The sequence below is a fragment of the Podarcis erhardii genome (genome assembly GCF_964252035.2).
Source record: "Podarcis erhardii genome assembly, chromosome: 2".
Taxonomy (NCBI): domain Eukaryota; kingdom Metazoa; phylum Chordata; class Lepidosauria; order Squamata; family Lacertidae; genus Podarcis; species Podarcis erhardii.
The window spans coordinates 57,658,591-57,680,934 of record NC_138498.1 but is presented as its reverse complement, the minus strand read 5'-3'; the positions used below and the strand labels follow the sequence as shown (position 1 = coordinate 57,680,934).

At 41.2% G+C, this 22,344-nt stretch overlaps 1 protein-coding gene and 1 long non-coding RNA gene across 5 annotated transcripts in view; both read right to left on the bottom strand.

The window, feature by feature from the left end:
- Positions 1-1,548: 1,548 nt before the first annotated feature.
- Positions 1,549-22,344, bottom strand: part of FNIP1 (folliculin interacting protein 1) — an 89,390-nt gene continuing 68,594 nt past the window's right edge. For 3 of the 4 annotated variants that reach the window (XM_081851053.1, XM_081851054.1, XM_081851055.1), the window contains 7 exons: positions 11,179-11,325; positions 9,382-9,551; positions 7,255-8,677; positions 6,304-6,472; positions 3,927-4,124; positions 2,982-3,097; positions 1,549-1,848 (listed from right to left, as the gene is read on the bottom strand). In XM_081851053.1, the coding sequence (XP_081707179.1) occupies positions 1,770-1,848; positions 2,982-3,097; positions 3,927-4,124; positions 6,304-6,472; positions 7,255-8,677; positions 9,382-9,551; positions 11,179-11,325 (2,302 nt within the window). In that variant the 3' untranslated portion in view covers positions 1,549-1,769. Of the gene's footprint in view, positions 1,849-2,981; positions 3,098-3,926; positions 4,125-6,303; positions 6,473-7,254; positions 8,678-9,381; positions 9,552-11,178; positions 11,326-22,344 lie in introns of those variants that run through there. The other variant, XR_014153739.1, reaches the window with a different exon arrangement.
- Positions 13,749-21,623, bottom strand: LOC309335830. The gene is made up of 3 exons (XR_014153759.1): positions 19,034-21,623; positions 16,459-17,944; positions 13,749-16,072 (listed from the first exon to the last, which is right to left on the bottom strand). It is a non-coding gene; the product is annotated as an uncharacterized lncRNA (long non-coding RNA).

Genomic DNA, 22,344 nt, shown 5'->3' with positions numbered 1-22,344 from the left:
CTGTCAGATCAGGGCGCACAATTGTAATCTTCAACCTATGTACCCATGTCTAAACACTTCAGCCTGAAGAAGCAAAAGCACTTGAGCAAATGCAATAGTCTCAACTGAAGGTGGCGTGAGACTTAAATTACGAAACTATTTGCAGGATTTAAGCGGAACCAAAAATCAGCCGGGCATGCAATTGTTTCCAGGACTGCAATTTTCACCTGCACAGAGAGCAAACAGTTAAAAGGCCTGGCATGGCAGGTGTTATTTTAGTAAATGAGGAAATATATACTTTTAATTTTCCCTGTGGGATGACATATGAAATTCAGAACACTAATAATTAAAATAATTAATGACGAACATATGGTTAGTGGTGCTAGATGCTAGGAAAAATGAGCCCGCATGTCCCAATATTCAAAGTGAGGTAGTAGAGCCTGCTCAGAATATTATCTATTCATCTACTTATATGCATGTCTTATAAATTATGGCTCCCTCATTAGAAATATTTGATGTTATTGCTTAATCAAGGATAAAACTATGAGGGGGAAGGGACTGCATAGCTACTCTTTTTTATTTAAGTCAATTATTAACAAACATGGTGGCATCATCAGAGTAGCTTCTACTAAATGATGCTGATGCAACTGTTAAACTGTGGTGTAAAACAAAATCTGAGGCTTCAAAACAAAATTTGCTTAAGTAGTTAAGGGCAACATTTTTTCAGTACTCTTATTCTGTATCCAGTTTTGGCTCTTATGGTATACATTATCTCTCTTTCATACTGAAATCTGTAAATTTTAGGTTTTATGAAGTTAAGCACCTGAATCACCTAGATATTAAAGGACCTGGAGGGCAGGTAACTTTTAATTATTGTGCTTCAAACAGGACAAGATCAAAGTAAATAAAGTTTTCTGTGTGTTTGTGTTTTAAATCAACATTAACAAAATGTGGGAGACAAATTTCATTTAACATTTCCTAGGCCAAATGTTCTGTTTTCTGGAGTACTTAGATAGCAACACAACATCAGAACAACATCAAAAGCATAGTGTCAATTACACACCCAAATTATGGTAAAATGAGATGTGTTTCTTGGCTTGAACTCCCAGACATCATATCCACGGGGAAATGCCTGCAAATACATTTCTGAGGTGAGTGCTATTAGCAGGCTACGATCCAAGTCCCTTACCTCCATGTAAATTGAATTTTCCCCCCAGTAAAAGAAAGAAAGAAATCTTCAGCAGCCTCAACTTTTACCACGGAAATGGTTAAAACTGTTACAAATAGCTGTAGCTTTGTTGTTATTTGTTTTAAATGCTCTCCTAATTTGTACCAAGTAGCCAGCTGGTTCTATTCTCTTGTATAAACAGTAACAGCACTGCATATGGTTATGGAGCAGTTCTAACCTCCAGTAATCCTGTGATTTTAACAGTTTGCAGTTATATGCATTTCAGAAGTTATTGCCCAAGCCAGCCCTCCAAGTTCTAGTGTCTTCTCTAGTGATCCGAGTCTCTGGTCTTTTACTTATTTTTTTTATGGATGGATGGATGGATGGAAGGAAGGAAGGAAGGAAGGAAGGAAGGAAGGAAGGAAGGATGGATGGATGGAAGGAAACAACTTCATTTGTTTGCACATCATGTATTCAGTTGCAGAGGCACACAGTCAAGTCAGCAAGCTGTTCAGCCTATTTGCCTGAGGGCAAGAAAGAGCCCGGACAAGAACGGTTCATGTTTGCTTCCTTGTCTTCCACTTTATAAAAAATAAAGTTATTGTCTTTGCCCTTTGGTATTTTAGAGCAGAATCTGGGCAACGTAAGGAGAGTGGGTGCTTGCTACAGCTGCCAGTAATGGGAGGTCACTGGATTCAATCCTGAAAGAAAGACAGATGGGCATTTTCAATCCAAGCTCGCAATCTCTCAATATTCCGCAGCTTATTAACATGGCGTAATATTTGTCTCATGTCAAGGTACCTGCACTTAGACTATTAAAACATCAGCAGTTGTATGTTTAAAAAGAAATAAAGCCTTTGAACTGTCAAGACACTCCAAATATATTGCAGTAGCCCATATGCATTTATATAATTAAAGAGCATGCTAATTTATATCATAAACACACATGACCAGGTTGTTTGTCACAAGCAGCATTCCCTCTGGTGACAGGTCTGTATTACTAAAGATTTAATTGTTTCCAGCTGTCTTGGGACCCAAAGTTAACAAAAGCAAATGAAAAAATTCCAACAGACCCAATGAATCTTAGATTAGACCCTTGGGTTGAAATTTAGATTGCATTCTTAAAACTAGGTGGGAATTAACACCTCTAGAACTTTCCCCTTTAATTTCTCAAGAGGCCATCTGTTACAGACCCTCCTTGTCTAAAGTCTATAAAAAGACTTGCTTCTTCTGTAAGGAGGTGGTGTGCACTTTTCACTAGGCAAACAGCTGCTAATCTTCAAGCACCACTTCTCATTGCTCTTGGAGGACAGCAGTAGGCTAGGTTTTGATGGGTAGGTTGTAGTTTGAGGTTTACAGCACAATCCAATGCATGCTTTCTTCAAAGCGCAAGGAAATGAGAATGGAATTGTTACCCTAGTTCAGGCATAGGCAAACTCGGACCTCCAGATGTTTTGGGACTACAACGCCCATCATCCCTAGCTAACCAGTGGTCAGGGATGATGGGAATTGTAGTCCCAAAACATCAGGAGGGCAAAGTTTGCCTATGCCTGCCCTAGTTGCTGATTCCAAGCACAGCTGGAAAACTAACTTATTTCCTAAGCAGGATGTGCATTAAAAACCTTTCATGTTCTGAAGAATTCCGGAGCTGGGTAGAGTATGCTTAAAATGAGAAGATTGCTGCTTATAGTACAGCCTTATCAATGGCACTGCTATTTAACAATGGGCAAAATCTTGACACAAATAGCCCTACAGCTTTGTCTACTAGTACAGGCTGTGTGTTCAGGATAAGGTTACATAAGAGCTGAGGAAAAGGAAGCTATATGGACCATACCCCAGTACCACTCCCAGCTCCTTCACATGCACTCGCATCTGGCCTTTGAGATATTCAGACAACATTTTGCTCTTGAAGTACAGCTCCTGCAATCGATCTTCAAGGTGCATGACACACTGGAGGCAAAAGAAAAGAGAAACAATGTCACAAACCAGTCCCTAATCTAATCTAATGACAGTCCATCCAACCATGCTACCTTCAAGGTACATCAACATAAATACATTTTGAGTTTATTTCCTCCATTGAGGAGTTAGATCAAATTACATCTTTCTTTTTTTAAAGTGACTGATTAGATGTTAACAGGTTATGTTCTGTTTGGGCCTTTATCATCTACTGTAACCAGATGGCTATGTTGTTGAATATAACCAGGGATGAGCTGGAACAGGGAAATGTAAGTGTTGTGGAAAAATTTGCCTGTGTGAAATTTATACACTCTATTCCAGCAACTGTTTGTGGAAGCTTGTGAAATGAGGTAATATTTACCTCATTTCACAAGTGATTATTTTTATTTTATTTTAAAAATACATAATTGTACAGTGGTACCTCGGGTTACATACGCTTCAAGTTACAGATGCTTCAGGTTACAGACTCCGCTAACCCAGAAATAGTACCTCGGGTTAAGAACGTTGCTTCAGGATGAGAACAGAAATTCTGCTCCGGCGGCGCGGCGGCAGCTGGACGCCCCATTAGCTAAAGTGGTGCTTCAGGTTAAGAACAGTTTCAGGTTAAGAACAGACCTCCGGAAGGAATTAAGTACTTAACCTGAGGTACCACTATATATTACTTGTAAGCCCTCTTAGTAGAATTTGTATCCTGAATGGCAGGATCTATCTATCTGTCTGTCTGTCTATCTGTCCATCTTCAATCAGAGTGGTGCCAGGAAAAAATACCCTCATTCTGATTAGGCTTTGTGATTTCATCTTGCCTCACAAGTTGGGTACTTACAAAATTTGGAGATAAATTATGCTTGTAAAGCTGAAGAGTGGAATGAAGCAGGTTGGAGACAAGGTTAGAAACTAGCACATCCTTCCCGAGTTTATTATCGGTGATTCGCCTCTGACTACTGGCCACTTGTACTGTCCATTTGTCCGTGTCTGCGATAATGCAGACAGCTTCTGCAATTGGTTCATCCAGAACAGGGTGCTAGAAGGCAAAGAGAAATACGAGGTGTAAGCCATAATAAACATTGTGAATAAATAAATACATTATTTCTGAGCATCAGTCGGATTTGCGAACACTCCTTGAAAAAAAAAAACCTTAGCATGAACACTTGGAAGAATTTAGTAGTTGTACAATAACTTTGCCACATGTGCTTTGGGCTAAATCCTAGCACTATAAAATATAGTGATTAAACTTTCACTGCATTCAGTGCAGCCAAGAACCAAGATCCTAAGAACTGTGAAACTAGCCAGCATGCCCACGGGAGCTTATGGTTCTAGAACAGTAGTTCCAGATGCCACATGGCAAGCCATTTCTGCAACTTCTAAGGCAGTTTGTGATATGGCATGGAACCATGGAGAAAAGCAAACCCTTAGACGTGCCTAAAATATTGTTTGAATTTCTCTGTGTGTGTGCACACGTGCCCTCTTCTGATGTATAAGGAAACTTCCAAGTCTCACAGGTTATTGAAAAGATATATAATTTAAAATCCTGTAACTATGCCTATGAGGCAAACTAGTTAAAAGCTCAAAACATCTTAAAACTGTTTTGCCCTTTTCTGTTTGCAAAATTACCCCCTTGCTAATTCTGCATTTTTCTCTGGTCTGGGCAAGTAGGATCAGTTTAGATATGGCTCAGTTAGCTTCTACTTGATACTGCAAGAAGACCAGCAGAGGGTGCAAGGAAACACTTATGTAATAATGGGTTTGAAGTGTTTTTCATATGTATTCTTTTTAAAAACACACGCACAAACACAGATTAAGCATGTCTGCATTATTCAGATTTGGGGTCCTAAACTGATTTAATTCCCAATATTAGAAAAACAATGTGAGCAAACAAGGATACTTTTAATTTTCACAGCTAAGGTACAATATTCTCTATGTATATTCCCCATGACTATTATTGATGTTTGAAGTTAAATTATAGTCTAGGGGGAAAACATAACAGTTTTCTCTATTTTTTGGTATTAAAAGGGGGTGGGAAGCATTCATTTCAAGTAAAAAACCACAGTACTTCTAGAAACAAAATGTTAGTTTCTACATCCAGTGTACTTTTGATCTAAAGGCTACAGTAACACCAAAAATGGTTGAAGGATGAGTTTAAGCCAACTGTTTGTCTTAAAAAGCCATTTAAAATAGACATTTCTAATTGTAATGTTCAATATATATTGCCTTCTTAATAGTCCATTATTAATTTTATATGTTGGTAATGACATTTTTTTAAAACCATTTTTTAACCATTTACCATTTTTCCCCCAATGATTTGATAAGAACACTTTAAAAATCTCTTTGTGGATTAGATCAAGTGGAGAAACAGATAGCTTGGAGGTCTTAGGAGCCAGAAAGTGATGGTGGCAGCCATCCTTTTGCTTGCCTCCAGTAGCTCACAGTATTGGTGAACCTGTGGTCCTCCAGATATTGTTGGGCTGTAACTTTCAGTTAGCATAGTCATTGGAAGGCCATGACGGGAACTGTAGTCCGGCAATATCTAGAGGGGACCGAGGTTCCCCACCCTTGTCTCTTCCAGACTTTTACATGGACACTGCATTCAGCTCATGGCTAAATCAGATGACAAGATGGCTTACAAGGCAAGGTGATTTTGATTCTAAAGGATCTTCACCATCATAGAACTTAGAGGCTCAGAAATTTGACTGCCAACGGGAAAAAAGGCATCCCCAATGGATTTGTGCCAATTTCTAAGAACATTATATCCTAAAGACTTAAGGACAACAAGCTTTTTCTAGATTTCTACCATTTACTTTTAAAGTGCTTTTATTGGGGCCTTATCTTAATCTGCTATCGAATGGTTTTGTTTAACCCAACTGGCTGCAAAATTAGCAAGCAGTCTGTCAATTTTATTGTTTGTTTATGTATAATTTAAGAGGCTTCCTAAAACATTAATCATGGCAATTCCATATCAGACTCCACACTACAAAGGATATTGGCAGTAACCCTCCAACTCTTAAGTCTCAAAAACTGTAGTTCTATACTGCATGAATGTTTCTCATCTCTGTGACCGTTAGGAATCTTTGTTAAATGAGATTGTAGAAATCAGAAATGCTTAACAGAATTACAACTTCATTCCTATTCTAGCAGGCTCCAGAAATATTTCCTTTTGTTGACTGTCAAATATAAATTCATCTGTTGGATATAGTTTAAATTACCTGTACCGCATGCGACAAATCTGACATCAAACAGTGTCTCAGTTTCTCATCATTTCCTACTCCTTGCAAAACAAAGTCAGGTACGTAAGATGAACAGTAGCCACCTAGCAAGGACCTTCCAAAATTGGCAATACTGGGCTGGACAGAGTTCACTTCAATTAATTTTGACCTGAAAGAAAGGTATAACATGGGCATGTATACTACAACTAGCACTGTTTTCTCTCTATTTCAGTGTGCAATCTAGTGCACAGTTTATGTACACTCAAGACGCTCTGCTTCAGTGGGACAGGAATCACGTAAACCACAAGGCTGGATGGCAGTCTTTGGGGGGAATCGTTACGTCTTCATTGTTGATCCAAGGATAGAAGATGTTAGAAAATGGGTTGAAAGAAAGTTTCAGTTTGAGGACAGTATAAAGTACCAACACCTAAACTATATGAACCAGCGCTGAAACTAATAATTGTAACAGTTTTTGTTCCCTTAGTCAAGTGCTGTTCTTTTAATAGACTTTCCTAAATTAGCAGTATACTCCACAAAGTGTGAAAGGTAATTAGAGCCTCTTTTAAGTTGCAGCCTCAGTGAAATAAGCAACTCTTACATTGCTGCATTGCTTAAATTAATGCCTGGCTGGGGGAGAGTCCAGCTGAAATAATCAATGCTGTATCACTTGCATGATGAAAGCATAGGGCTGGATCCAGACTAAGTTATGCTTCACTCCTACTGAAATGCATAGGTGCAAGTTAGTCATGGGTAACTTAATTCCCATTGACTTCAATAGGGCTAAAGCAAGACCAAAGGAGACTGGATCCATCCAATGAGATTACAGTTGATTTCTATAATATATACACAGTATTTTCTGTCTCTAAGATGCCCTGTTTGCCTTTTAACTCTAATGCCATTGTTTCGTAGGAATGTAATACATTTGGCCTAATCTCGGTAAGAAATACTTACCCAGGAAAAGGTATGTCCTCTTCTTCTGCCCACTCTTCTTGCTCTGCTCCGTAATAGTTACTGTTTATTCTGGCCACATCATGACCAACGTCTTCGCTTTCACTGTCACCAAGGGCACTGTCTGAGCTCTCATTTCTTGGAATGTCCCAATCCACACCTGGGTCAGCCTTTTTCTCAAAGTTCTCTCTGTCCCCATGGGGGACACACATAGAGATTTTGTCTCTTTGGTCCTGCTCTGCAAAGCAGTTTTTGCAAGTCTCTTGACGAACAGATTCCATAAACTTACAAAATTCACTGGGGGGCTTTTTGTTCTTTGTACACACTTTTGGGGGAAACTCTAAGCTACTGCTAGGATCTAGAATGTCTGTTGTTCCTTTTACTGGAATATCATCAATAGTCCTGTTTTCTACTGAACTTTCCTCATATTCATCAAGCAAGCTTGCACCTTCTGCACAATAAGGAGTCCAATTCTGGATCTCTCTGGCAACCTCACGAAACGCTTCAGGCATATTCTGATCTCTTTTTTGGTCCTCAAGGGTTTGTGTTGCTTCACAGTTCTGATCAGCAGGTACTCCTCCTTCAGCATCCAACTGGCTGCTGTGCCTGGCCATTTGCTCCACTGCTGCTTGACTTCGGAGCTCAATATCCGAATCAGGTGACATGGAATCTCCAATGAGGAAGGTCACCTTTGTTTGAGCCTCAGCCGTGCTGCAAGGAATTGCATCCGATGAGATTTTGTCAGGAGGCTTCTTCTCTACCATTGCACTTGTAGATCTCATTACTTCAACAGCCTGATCAGCAGAATCTAATGATTCCTCACTCCTCCACGATCCACCTGATGGTTCCAGTCTGGATTCTGCCAACACACAGGTTTCTACTGAGGCTGATCCTAAGAAGACCTCTTTCTCTAACTGTATATCCAGGCAAGAGGTCAATGTTTCTTTGCATTGCTTAACATCAGCAGGTCTTTCTTGGCAGTCAGCAGGTGCAGCCCTGCATTCCTCTGAAAGAGCCTCAGCCTCCACTTTTGAGATATTCTGGGTATCTTCTCTTTCCTGTCCTGAAACAGCCTCTGTATTTTGGGTAGGGTTAAGAGGGCCTTTGCAATATTTACAGCTGCAGTTAGAACTCCTCGTTTCTTCAGACTCTTGAAAGGCTAAATTGCTTCTGTTCTTGTGCATTGTGACCAGCACGTACTCCGTTTCCTCTACTTCCCCTTTCTCTAGTGTGGTGGTGATAACGGTGCCAGGCATCACTATGGCTTCATCCTCTCCATTTTCCAGAAGATGAGTCTCTTGCAGTTCAGAGCATCGGATGAAGTAAGTGAGGAAGTACAGCAAACGTTGCACAAGGTCTTGTCGTTTGCCAACCACAACTGTTTTTGATAGTCTGACAGGTGACCCAATAGCTCCATACAGGTCTCCTACAGGATAGAATATAAAAGTAGTATGATAATCACACAACACATGAAAAAATACAGTGTCATGGCTAAAAACTAGATCCTTGAAAATTTCAAAAAATGGACAATAGGCTTCTGCAGATTTATAAGATTTGTAAATTATTTTGTTGGAATGGCTATGCAAACTTTATCTGCCCTATTTAAAAATAACACCAAATCAGAGCCAACTCCAAGAGTGGGATGTAAAACCATTCAATTGCAATAAACGTCAGCCCTGTTAATATGAGTCTTTGCTAAGCTGGTATGTAACAAAGGCTACAATTCTAAACAAAATTCCCTAGAAGTAAGCCAGCTTGAAGATAATACACCTTTCTTCTGAGTAAGCACTCATAGGATAACACTGAAAAGGCCTTAAGGAATGTCTTTCAGAAAGTAACTTTTGTCAGGAAAAGAAAACGCTTCATCCCAAAGTATGAATAAGGGGTACATGGAAGAAACAGGAAGAAAGAGCAAGTGGAGCCACTGAGGAGGGAAGGGGGAATATAACTATTTAAAAGGCAGGTTTATTTCTTATTTATTTTCTTTTATTCAGTAGAAAACCGTTGACACAGTGATTTGTTACATTGTTTTCCTTTAACTACACTTCTACTCCACTGGTTTCCTATTATAGTCAACCATTTAAAATTTTTGTCCTTAGAATAAATATCCGAGTGTGATTTCAGACATACCCAACTGTGCCCACAATGGATTGTATGGATGAGATTTCGCCAACATGTCCACACTTTGTGAGGAATGCTTTTCTAGAAAGATTCTGATGGGCGGCTGGCCATTTGGCATGACGGTTGGGACCCAGGCTAGATGGTTTGTCAAAATTGCAGTCAGAAGAGCTGGTAAAAATCTGTAAGGGGGAAATAAAAGACCATTCACAATCCAAAATCCCAACTCACGGTTCTTTTCCATCCGCTTTTGTAAAGGGAACCGCATTATGCACTAAGGACGCCTTTTGTTGTGGTAAAGTTTGAATCAGGGATGCTGGGTCAGAGGGTGAGGAGTCTCATGCACACCCACAACTCCCATGCATAACAACACTGGCTTCCCAATTGGGAAGGAGTGACATATTTCCATTGGAAATATGCAGACATAAACTGATGAGTGAAGCTGCATCTTGTACTAGACTTTTACAAGCTCCCTAGAGTGCTTAAACTGGGGCTCTTGAATAAAACTGCTACACAGTCTGAAACTTATTTTTGCTTTGCCGTGTTGCCTTTTTAAAAAGCTTCCAGTATTACTATCTTTTAAATGTCCTGCATGCAACCCAGAATGTTAAACCTGACAAGTGTTTTTGGATCTGCAAGGCGGAAGCTAGATCACAGCTTGCATGGTGCCTTGGCAAGAAAACCTTACTATGCCAAACCCTGGATTAGCCCCCTGAAGTAGTTCTTTTGAAATATGGCCATAGTATTGCACTGTGCTAATTTTATCATGGTTTAATTTTTGATAGTTTAGAAGGCAATTTCAACATCTGGCAGCCAGTGACTTTGTAGTATCTGGTTTCAGTACTGTTTTGAAGTTATATGGTTTGGCAGTTTGTCTCTAATTTTCTTTTCTGTTCAAGCACATCTTCATTCTGTCAGTCAGCTATCAGGTCTCATTGGCTCAAAGTCTTAAAAGGAGGCCAAAGTTTCAGACTTCTGTTTTTGTTTTTGAATACCATAGCAACCAATTGTAGTTGCAAACACAGCATAATTTTGACTGAAATTTGTTACAAGGTTTTAGGGAATAAAATATTTTTTCCTGAATAATATTTTTATAAGATGAGATGAAAGTAATTCTTCACTTAAAGCAGACTTTTACTCTACCAAGGATAGGGGCTCAGCATCAGACAATTGTTATTTCCCAATCATTAATGGCGCTATTAATATTGCCTATTAAACATTTTTTAAAATACTAAAAACTACACCTAAGTTAATTAACAAATATTTTAGATGCTAATTAATGAAGGATGCAATCTATACACATTTAGTTGGAGCAGGTGCCATTGAACTGAATGGAACTTACATATGACTGCACATGCATAGGATTCAAATGCCAATACATTAAAGCAGTCAAAGAAAATTAATTTTTGTGGATTTCTTATGTATTTTCACCAGATACTGTTACTAAAAATATGTCTCTGGATTTTGAGATAAGGCATCTTCTGTTTCCTTCATGAGGTTTGCAGATTTTTATAATAACAAAACATTGTTACAGGTGGAGCCTTTACTGAGATTTTGATTCAATTAGTAATAGTGTCTATTATCCCTTTGGTTGGAATGGTCTCCACATATTCCCACATGCCCTTTTCACCACCCACGTCCTCTCTTTTCATTATACATAATACTTTTTTTATTCTTTACTTGGGACTACAAGGGAGCATGGGGAAAGAAATCACCTCTTGCCACTGTCTATTTTTTTTTTTTTAACTATTTTGCCTTTAACGTTACAACAATAAAAAACCAATAGGAGAAAGATGAGAAATGCTTTACTGGTTCTTGGAGGCTTGTTCCATTAAGAAAATAAATTCCTTCATAAAGCGATGGCAGAGCTGGTTCTTCTCAGGCATTCCTGACATCATGGTAAGCCAAACAGGTTCAGCAATCCGTGGCATGGTGTAGAGGTTACAAATTGTTGTTCTAAAGTAAAAAGAAGAGAACAATAGGTTACCAAAGTGACACATCTGTTATAATATATGGCTCCAAGAGCCATTTGTGCCAAGAAAAGATGTTATTTGATTAGCAACTGAAAAGTATACAGTGTCCCCCAAGCCACTCCATGGCTTTCGGAACCACCTATAATTTAATGACATAGTGGTGTCCCTGCTCTGTCTCACTGTCATAAAACGTTCCCTTCTGTCCACTCCAATATCTCCAAGTGTTCTGCATGTATGCTTCATTGTCAGGTCAAGCTCAATGTGTCTAAGACTGGTCTTCTCTTCTTTCTTCCCAATCGCTTCTTTCCTTGTTCACATCCTTATCCACTGGCAGCCATCCTTTTGATCAGGCACATACCCTTGTTTTTCTTTTTGATTTCTCTTTCTCCTTTGTTCCTCATATTCAGTCTCGCTTAATCTTACACATTCCTATGCCTCTTCCTTTCTGTCCCCATGGCAAAAACCAAGCATAGGCAAACTCAGCCCTCCAGATGTTTTGGGACTAAAAGTCCCATCATCCCTGACCACTGGTCCTTTTAGCTAGAGATCATGGGAGTTGTAGTCTCAAAACATCTGGAGAGCGGAGTTTGCCTATGCCTGGCAAAAACCCTTGCCTTGTGTCCTGGTCATTTCTTGCCTTGTCCACCACAATCTTTGCCTCTCTGGCCTTCCATTTGCTTATCCAGCATTCTGTTATCACAACTGTTCCCTCACTACAATCATGTGACACCCCCTTTTTAAATCCCTACGCTGCCTTCCTGTCTGATCCTAGGTCCAGCACAAACTTCTCATTCTTACTTTTAAAACTCTCAAAGCCCCTGCCCCGCGTATCTCTGCTCTTACCTCGACACACCCCTGACTGACCCTGTTCCTCATCCAGCTCCAATTTACTGCTAAAGACTTGCCTTCTTCACAAAGCCTTCAGAACAACCCCTAAGGTCCAAAATTCTACTTTAATGAAGCTGAACAACACTTCATTGAAATAACTAAATACAGTGGTACCTCGGGTTAAGTACCTTTTCTCCCCCCCCCCCACGTAACCAACAAAGGAGAGTGTTTGCAAGCTTGTACCCAAGCTTACAGCATGTGTTTGGAGTTATATTCTTTATTTTCTACCCAAATGTATTATCCTTGTTGCTGCATGGAACAATGCATGACCGAGACCTTGATTCTGTAAGTAAAGCCTTTTAAACCTACTTAACTGTATGTGGTTTGCTCATTACAAGATGGGTAGAAAGAGGGCAGCTGCTGCTGTGTGCAGATGAATGGGATAAAAAGGTTTAACAACTTATATTCCCAATGCTGCTTATATTTGTCAGTTTAATATTCTGCTACTGGGGCTCACTGTGTGCTAATCTCACATTCTGAGTCCAGGCATCCAGCCATTTCACCCTCCACCCAAACATGGGTCCACAGGGGTTCATATACAGTGGTACCTCGGGTTAAGTACTTAATTCATTCCGGAGGTCTGTTGTTAACCTGAAACTGTTCTTAACCTGAAGCACCACTTTAGCTAATAGGGCCTCCCGCTGCCGCTGCGCCGCCGGAACACGATTTCTGTTCTCATCCTGAAGCAAAGTTCTTAACCTGAAACACTATTTCAGGGTTAGTGGAGTCTGTAACCTGAAGCGTATGTAACCTGAAGCGTATGTAACCTGAGGTACCACTGTATCCTCCCCCTGTTTACCTCAGTCTCCTTTCCTGCCGCTGTTCTCTCCCTTTGTGTCTATTTTTAGATAGAAATACCCTCGGTTTAGGGAACTCTCTGCCCATTCTTTGTAAAGTATATAAACGGAACTGCATAAACAATATTTTAGTTCAACAGATTCACCTGAAACGTATTTTAAAAACAAACCCCAAATTCATGGAAATTCCCAATTCCATGGGAAAATTTAAGACCGTGGAAATTTCATGAGTATCCTTATTGCAGCTTTTAAACTACAAAATGTCACCCTGTTTCTATGTCATTTATCCCTGCATCACTAGAATGTGGTTTAGGTTTGGCAAGAGGGATTTGCCTAACATCCTATTCTTCTAATCATACTGCACGGGTCCCCTTATCTTCAGAGGTTAGTGAAGGGCATTTTCCTCTAAGCTCAGTGCTATCAGAATGGACATTCTTCAAACAGCAAGCCAAAGGCTGCTTACAGTGTGGTGAGAGAGCCAGTGTGGTGTAGTGGTTAAGAGCGGTAGTCTCATAATCTGGGGAACCGGGTTCGCGTCTCCGCTCCTCCACATGCAACTGCTGGGTGACCTTGGGCCAGTCACACTTCTCTGAAGTCTCTCAGCCCCACTCACCTCACAGAGTGTTTGTTGTGGGGGAGGAAGGGAAAGGAGAATGTTAGCCGCTTTGAGACTCCTTAAAGGGAGTGAAAGGCGGGATATCAAATCCAAACTCTTCTTCTTACAGAGAAAGGAGTAAGGTCCCACAGTAGTTGCCAGAAATGATGACTCAAGTTTCATTGTAGAAATAGCATCACAAGTCTCATTACAACTGCAGAAGTCCTGGATACAAGTGCATTAGAGCTTAGAACAGTTTTTAAAGATCCTTACAACAGGGAAGGCATTTCCCTTAATCTATTACTAGCGAGGAGGGCCTGTAGCTCAGTAGCAGGGCATCTGCTTTGCAGACAGAAGGCCCTAGGTTCCATCACTGGCATCTTCAGGTGGAGATGGGGGATAACCTTGCCTGAAATGATGGTGGGCCACTGCCAGCCCGTGTAGACAATACTCAGCTAAATAGGCCAAAGGTGTGGCTCAGAGTAAATCAGACATTCCTCAATGGAACTGCGTGGCAATAGAAGGCAAAATCACCTCTTTAATACATATTAATTTACTGGATTTACTGCCACAAGTTATGGTTTGGGCACTGGCTTTGATGGCTTTAGAAAGAAGTTTGACAAATTCATAGGATAAGTCGATCGATGGCTATCAGGTGCAACAGCTAAATGGAGTCTCCATGTTCAGTGGTAGTATACCTGTAAATATGAAGTTCAAGTGAAGGGCACACAAGTGAGAAGAGCTACTGCCTTAATGCCCTTGCTTGTGAACCTTCTTGTGAGAGCATCCCTAGGTTGAGTACAGGCTTATTTCCACAGACTACTAAATATTTCACAGACAGCTTCATATTGTAAGGGAAAAGGGATGTGCTAACTAAGAGCATATTTTAGGATAATGTTAAATGGGATTCAGCAGCGTAATTGCTGAGGGGCAAAAAACCCACATTTTTTTATCGAAAGTGTCATAAACGAGAGATTATACCAAAATGATTGAATAAGTAAGAGCAGTGCTGCAAGTGGCCTTTAGTGTCACAAAAAGCTTGCAGTTTCCTATTTGCTGGCATCCACACTTCAGACCCATTAAAATCAGAAGAAACCAAGCTTTCCATAGGATTAACTTTCACCCCTTGTACTTCTGTGGTCAACCCACTGAACAAAGGACAAACGAGATACCAGCTGAGAAAGCACCTTAGGGGAGCTTAAAATGTGGAACCCAACTTTTGCTTCACAAAGGTTCGGCCAACCTTAAAAGCCTGAGGTGAAATCTAGAGTTCAAACCAAAATGAGCCTTCTGGGTTCTTGTTTAGCAACATCAACCCCCACAGAAAGCTCTCTGGAAGCTGACTCAATTTGAACTGTGTGCATGTGTGTGTGAGGAAGGAAGCAGTTTCTGTTCCGATACCAAGATATTAAACTATTTGTTTTCGTTGAAGGGCTAGCTCGAGTCTTGTGACTTGTTATTTACTATTCTGGTAACCGTGGCTGCATCTGCAACTGATAGTGTTTCCTCAGAGAGAGATCAGATTCCGCTGGCTACCTGCCAGCAGGCATGTGACTGCAGCAAAGGGAACCCTCAATGCCAGACATGTAAGTAATTGCACTGAACAGGAGGGTGAGGATTAACTGCCTTTCAGCTCGGCAAATGGGAAAAGGCTTTTTCATTTCTCCCTGCAGTCTCCCGATATACAAACTGCACACATATATTTTTCACCCCTTTAAGGCACTGCTAATGCTTGTGGTCAACAAAGGAGGTTTAAAGACTCTCTCAAGGCAAATCTAAAAAAATGTAGTATAAACACCAACAACTGGGAAACACTGGCCTGTGAGTGCTCCAATTGGAGAACAACATTTACTAAAGGTGTAATGGGCTTTGAAGATGCTCAAACCCAGGACGAAAGGGAGAAATGTGCTAAGAGGAAGACACGCTAGGCAAACCCTCACCATGATCAATCCTTGCCTGGAAACCTATGTCCCCACTGTGGAAGGACGGGAGGATCCAGAATTGGCCTCCACAGTCACATACAGATTCACTGTTAAGACTGTGTTCATGGAAGACAATCTTACTCGGCTACGAGTGAGAAGAAGAAGAAGAAGAAGAAGAAGAAGAAGAAGAAGAAGAAGAAGAAGAGGAAGAAGAAGAAGTTGTAGCCAGAAATTATTGAAGGTCTGAACCAAGTCCCATATACAAAATCCTTGTTCAGGATTTTCAACTTCCTTAATTCTGTATCTGCATCAGCATCTTAATGGGAGTCTAGGAAATCTCACTTAGGAAGCTCTTTATTCCAGTAAAGCGAAAACGGGCCTACACTTAGGAATCATTATGGGAGTCTGAACATTTGCTGAGGATTTGTAGCCAGCCCCATGGGCTTCCAGGGGTACAGAAAGAGAGTCTGTCCCTGACAAAGTGAGTACTAAAGAAAACACCACATGGCACTTTTCGCAGTTACAGAACTACATAGTGGGTTCCCCCCCCCCTTTTTAAAGGGCCATTAACGTTTGAAGGCAGCGCCACATACCTTCCCCATCAATCCCTGTAGTGACATACTGCAGATTCAATTCACAATGCTGGAAAATCCTGTTGGATATTTTCATGGCACAGAGAAAAACTCTGGGTTCTTCCCACCCCTGGTTACCCCATTGGTCAAAATTGTTATTTGGAGAATAGAGCTAAAAGTAGGCTTTCACATTCACAAAGCGGTTCCCTTGCAGCAAAATATAAATTCAGAATTTCCCACTTTGGGCACTGGTGTGGGGATGTGATGCTTTAACCTACTCCTCAAGTGCAAATTGGATTGAAGTCTCTCATTCATTTCCAAAACAGTTGAAAGCAAATTAACCCATTCACTCTCTTTTGCAATGCTGATCACTGCACTGTTTTACTTGTTGCGGGTGAGAGGAAAAGGGCCCCTAATTAAGGTGAGTGGAGGGTTTGTGCAAGAATAAATGCTACCACGTATGCACCCTAGGAACTAGATATGGGTAAGCACACCCTTTGTAGCATCCTTTGGTGCTTTCAGTGAATGAGATCCATAAGTGGAGCCTGTTTTTCCATTTGGGGGGGGGGAAAGAGTGAGAAACTCCAGATATTTGCTATAACTGTTCTGGGCCCAGAGTGTTTTGGCCCAAATCCTTCCTTGGGGGGAACTTTTTAATGTTAATTTTAATCAAAAACAAGGGGTTCTATAGAGTGGCTGTCTTTCCTCTCATGGACTAGTTTCTCTCAACTGTGGCAACTGAGTACATGGATACGGGGGGGGGGGGGTGCTGGGTCACAAATGTAAATCACTCAGCTGCTTCTGTCGCTCACAGACTTCTGGGCTATGGCCAGTGTATTTGTGGACGAGCAGGTTATGAAGACTCCTGCTCTGCCTACTGGGCCACAGTGCCAACGTTTTAACACTGACTGACTTCTAAGCATTTTCTTTCTCACTGCTGTTGTTCAATTGGGATCCCTGTTCCCTGGGCAGGCCTGCTTCTTTTAGCGGTTGCAGGAGAGCACTTAAGAGAGTTTTCATGGACTTCAGAGAACTTTACCAATGTCGGTAAAAAACTGTTTTGAAACTGGAGAATAAAGAGGGGTTTATCCATCCATTTGGTTAATGAACCAATTTGTTCTGTGCTCTTATCTCTTAAGGCTTCTGCCCCCCCCCCTTTTAATAAATAGCTTATTTTGGAAGGGAGTTAAAGGCATTCAAGGGGCCAAGATATGCACAACAGACCTTTTTTTCCCCTCTTGGCACTGCTGCTCTGAAAGAGTTGCTGGAAAATGCAGAGGTGCCTAGCTAAATCAGACAGTGAGTCACACTGCACAATGGATTTTTTTTTTAAGTGAAACTCTCTCAGGGTGCATTGTGTTTTAAAGCTCAGTGGACAAGGAGTGTCAAGGCTCAGGAGGTGTTTGCTTTAGTCCCATTTGCAGAGTTTCCTCCTTTCTGTACATATTTTTGTCTCCAAAATGAATGCCATGCGGATGTTATTCAGCAGCATAATCAACATTAATGCACTCAGTTGGCCCTCAGGGGCTTCAGAGAAACCAAACTCATGTGCAAGCAAAGTTGCTTGTTTTCCAGAGCAACTGCAACGTCAAAGAAGCCTGTGTAGCCTCTTGAGTACTAATAGTAGTTTTATAATGAATTTAAATGTTTTGTGCATTTATAATAACTAATAAATATGCAAGGTGGATCTGCAATGTATCACAAGACTAGCAAGATATTTATTAATATCAACACTTCCTAGCAGGAAATACCTTGAGACTGGAACTGTGGCTCAGAATACAGCCTACCTTTGTTTCTGAATTGGTGAGAAACAACAGCAGGGAAAGGTCTTACCGTATTTTTCGCTCTATAACACGCACCTGACCATAACACGCACATCGTTTTTAGAGGAGGAAAACAAGGGAAAAAACATTCTGAATGAAACAGTGGATGTATCATTTTTGGGCTTCATGCTGTGGCCACAGACATGTGATCTGATGGTGAATTTGGGGTGACCCAATGCAAAAATCCTGAGAATTCCTGTGGATCCATGCTTTGTAACCACGTTTTTGCACCATTGCAGCCCCAGGCAACAGTGGGTGCGTGATTTTTTTGGTGCAGGCTGTAGCCATGGACATGCTATGTGATCTGATGGTGAATTTGGGGTGACCCAATGCAAAGATCCTGAGAATCCCTGTGGATCCATGCTTTGTAACCACGTTTTTGCACCATTGCAGCCCCAGGCAACAGTGGGTGCGTGATTTTTTGGGTGCAGGCTGTAGCCATGGACATGCTATGTGATCTGATGGTGAATTTGGGGTGACCCAATGCAAAGATCCTGAGGATCCATGTGGATCTATGCTTTGTAACCACATTTTAAGTGGGGAGCGAAGGAAAAACAAAGAAGGGACATGAGAGGGGTGTGCAGAGAAGCAGCTGGCTAAGAATGCAGGAGAGGGATTTAACGGGAGGGAGGAAAGAAAGGCAAAAGTTTCCCCCCACCCAAGCCAGCCATCTCTCTCTCTCTCTCTCTCCCTCCCTCCCTTCCTCCCTCCCCCCTCTCTCTCTCCCTCCCCCTCTCTCTCCCTCCCCCTCCCCCCTCTCTCTCTCCCTTCCCCCCTCTCTCTCCCTCTCCCCCAGCAGCACAGAGAGGAATTCCCCTCTGCTTGCCTGGAGGGGAGGGGCTTTCCCTGCTCTTTGTTCCGTTTCAGCAAACACAGCAACGAAACAGAGGAGGGTGGGCAGTAAGACCCTGAGGCAGAATGCAGGAAAGCAGCCACTTCCTCTTTTCAGGTTTCGCTTCTCCGTGCAGCGCAGCGATTTGATTTTTTGCCTGATTTTTCGGCTCCAGGGACCACACATTCGCTCTATAACACGCACAGACATTTCCCCTTCCTTTTTAGGAGAAAAAATCTGCGTGTTATAGAGGGAAAAATACGGTAATTTTCAGGTGTAAGCAGAGACCTCAAGGGAGCAGATTCCCTTTATAGCAGCTCTGAAACACCCTCAGTAGTTGGCTCGTAGTAGTTTGTATCCCAGGGAGTGGTATTTTCTTTAGCTCTCTTCAGTATGTGATATTATTTGGCACAAGCACACATTTTTAGGGAAATGTGGACAACGCCCCCCCAAACCATCCCTACCCACTAATTTGGCTTGGCCCAAATAAATACATTCATGTATACTAAAAATAGCCCATATCTTAATTCTAAGACGATCTTCCTTACAAGGCTATACAAAAATGCAAAGATTGTCTCACACAGGCCTACAACATCCCCTTGCATAAACAAGATTTAAACCTCGCAGGCAGCTTCTTTTAAAAATCTAATCAGCACAGCAAGACATCACATACTGTCAAGAAGGAACACTGCAAAGCTAAAAGAGCAATCAGATACGCAAGCTTTGGATGTGCTGTCAAAAATGTCTACATTCCAATAATCATTTATGAACGGTGCAGGCTTGTTCTAAAAATGAGACAGCAGCACATCTGTAACTTGTACAAGGTGGTCTTGAAAGAAAGGGGATGGGTATACAAGATATCTAGTCAGCAGGATGAGTGAAAATCCTGTAGCTTTGCTAAGATAACATTCCCTACAGAATTACACAGGTGAACGTCTCTTTGTGGCTAGTGCACACCTGCATAGGTGGGCAACATAAAGGGGAAGCATGATTTTTTTCTAGGAGCCAGGTAAAATTCACATGCAAATTTTAAATTCAGTTTCTTTGGGGTGTTGTGTTTTTTTTTAAAGACCCTGCTTTTTATTGCTTGTTTGTTTGTTGTAGTGCAGTTTGTTGCATGTTAATGTTCTGCTTGTTCTGTTGTAAACCACCTTGGAATGAATTTCTATGAAGCGCAGGACAGAAGTATTAAAAATATAAATTAAGTGAAACGATAAATGATACTGAAATGCTATAACAGAGACTTTGCATGGTAGGCTGCCAGAGCATTCTAGACTCAGTGGGACGGAAAACTTAACTGATTATCCCGTGTGTAAAAGCACATAAAATAAAATAGCACTTTCACATAAGAATGCAGGTAGGTCACTGGCAACCTTTTGAATCAATGCTTCTTCAGTAAGGATCAATCTAGTTTGCTGATGTTTGAATGCATCCCTATTCATTGTTTATTGCAAAAAATAAGCCCATATATAAAGCACATAAAGAAGGGGGATATGTAATAAGAACCTAAAATATGAATATGTTTACTGGAAACCTACGGCTATAGCCCATTTGTTATACCGTTAAAAATAGTTGTACAATAATTTAGTTTTCTTTCCACTTTCCGGCCCAATGAAGTGAGTGAAACACGCATGTGTATAACATTTCTAAGCAGTCAGAAGGCCTCTAAACAGAGCACTGAAACTACAGCTGGTACTGGCCACTGACGTGTGGGAAGCCAGCTTAAAGACCTGAGTTGGCTTTATCTTATTGCAAGTAACAGGCGATACTACAAAATGTCATCAATATCATAAGCAAGGAAAGTATTCATTCTTCTTCCTTTAAAATGCTATCCCTAACACAGCATAGAAATGGGTTTATTTTCTCTCTCTCTCTGCTAGGTTATTAAATTTATTCTGCCAAACCAGCTGATATTTGAATCTCCATTTGATTTCAGCATTTGGCCTCTTTCATTTTTGTTACAAAGAAGGTTGGAAGGAGAACCAGTGATTCTCCTGCTTCACATAAACAAATACTTTTTTGCTGTGGAATTTGCAGCACTAAAACCCAACGTAGCACTAAAGAAAGGGGGGACTCAACATAGAAAATACCTTGGCAACTAGCCTTTCCACACATTAACATGCTTAGTTAAAAAGTAAAACCACCCAAAGGTAGTTTCATTTGTATGAATATATCCTGGATTTTGTGCATTCAATTATGCTGCTGTGGAACAATAGTTGCTGCACCATGGAAACCGGGGCATAAAACTGGAAGTGCACACAAACACACACACTCCCAACAAATTATGCAATCAACGTGCCATGTGAATTGCCACGTATTTACAATGTGTTTAAAGGCTTAGTCAAGAGTCTCAGTTGTACAGTATAAAGCTGAATTGTTTTCTTCTTCCTAAAGCATATTCCTACTTTCACGTTGGAAAGTGATCCCTACTTGGATTTGCTCTGTGGGGCAAAGGGAACTATGCTCAAATTAATTAATAAAACAGAACCAAGAAGGACACACAAGTCAGGGATCAAATGAATGCTATTCCTTCCAGAGGCATAAAAGGGAGGGAAAGATCCTTCCCATGCCGAATCTCTACTGCAAACCAATCCAAAATGACAGCTGTGTGGGAGGTTGCAGTCAGTCCAGTAAAACTAGCAAGCATAGGGCTAGTTAGTGCATGAAGGGGTAAAGGACCACAGTTGTATTGTTACATTCAATTAGGTTACACCCCCTCACCTTCAGAGAGTGAGGAAGCCTTGCTACTTCTTTCCTTCCTTTTCTCCCCCCCCCCCCATGTAACCAACAAAGGAGAGTGTTTGCAAGCTTGTACCCAAGCTTACAGCATGTGTTTGGAGTTATATTCTTTATTTTCTACACAAATGTATTATCCTTGTTGCTGCATGGAACAATGCATGACCGAGACCTTGATTCTGTAAGTAAAGCCTTTTAAACCTACTTAACTGTATGTGGTTTGCTCATTACAAGATGGGTAGAAAGAGGGCAGCTGCTGCTGTGTGCAGATGAATGGGATAAAAAGGTTTAACAACTTATATTCCCAATGCTGCTTATATTTGTCAGTTTAATATTCTGCTACTGGGGTTCACTGTGTGCTAATCTCACATTCTGAGTCCAGGCACCCAGCCATTTCACCCTCCACCCAAACATGGGTCCACATGGGTCCACAGGGTCCATGTCCATGGGTCATATACAGTGGTACCTCGGGTTAAGTACTTAATTCGTTCCGGAGGTGTGTTGTTAACCTGAAACTGTTCTTAACCTGAAGCACCACTTTAGCTATGGGGCCTCCAGCTGCCACCGCGCAGCCGGAGCACGATTTCTGTTCTCATCCCGAAGCAAAGTTCTTAACCTGAGGTAATATTTCTGGGTTAGCGAAGTCTGTAACCTGAAGTGTATGTAGCCTGAAGTGTATGTAACCTGAGGTACCACTGTATTAATTCCACACAAGCTGTTTGAATTCCTTGCACAAACCAGGGTGGCAGCAGAACTGATAATACAGTTGTACCTTGGAAGTTGAACAGCTTAGTTCCTGAACGTTTTGGCTCCTGAACGCGGCAAACCCGGAAGTGA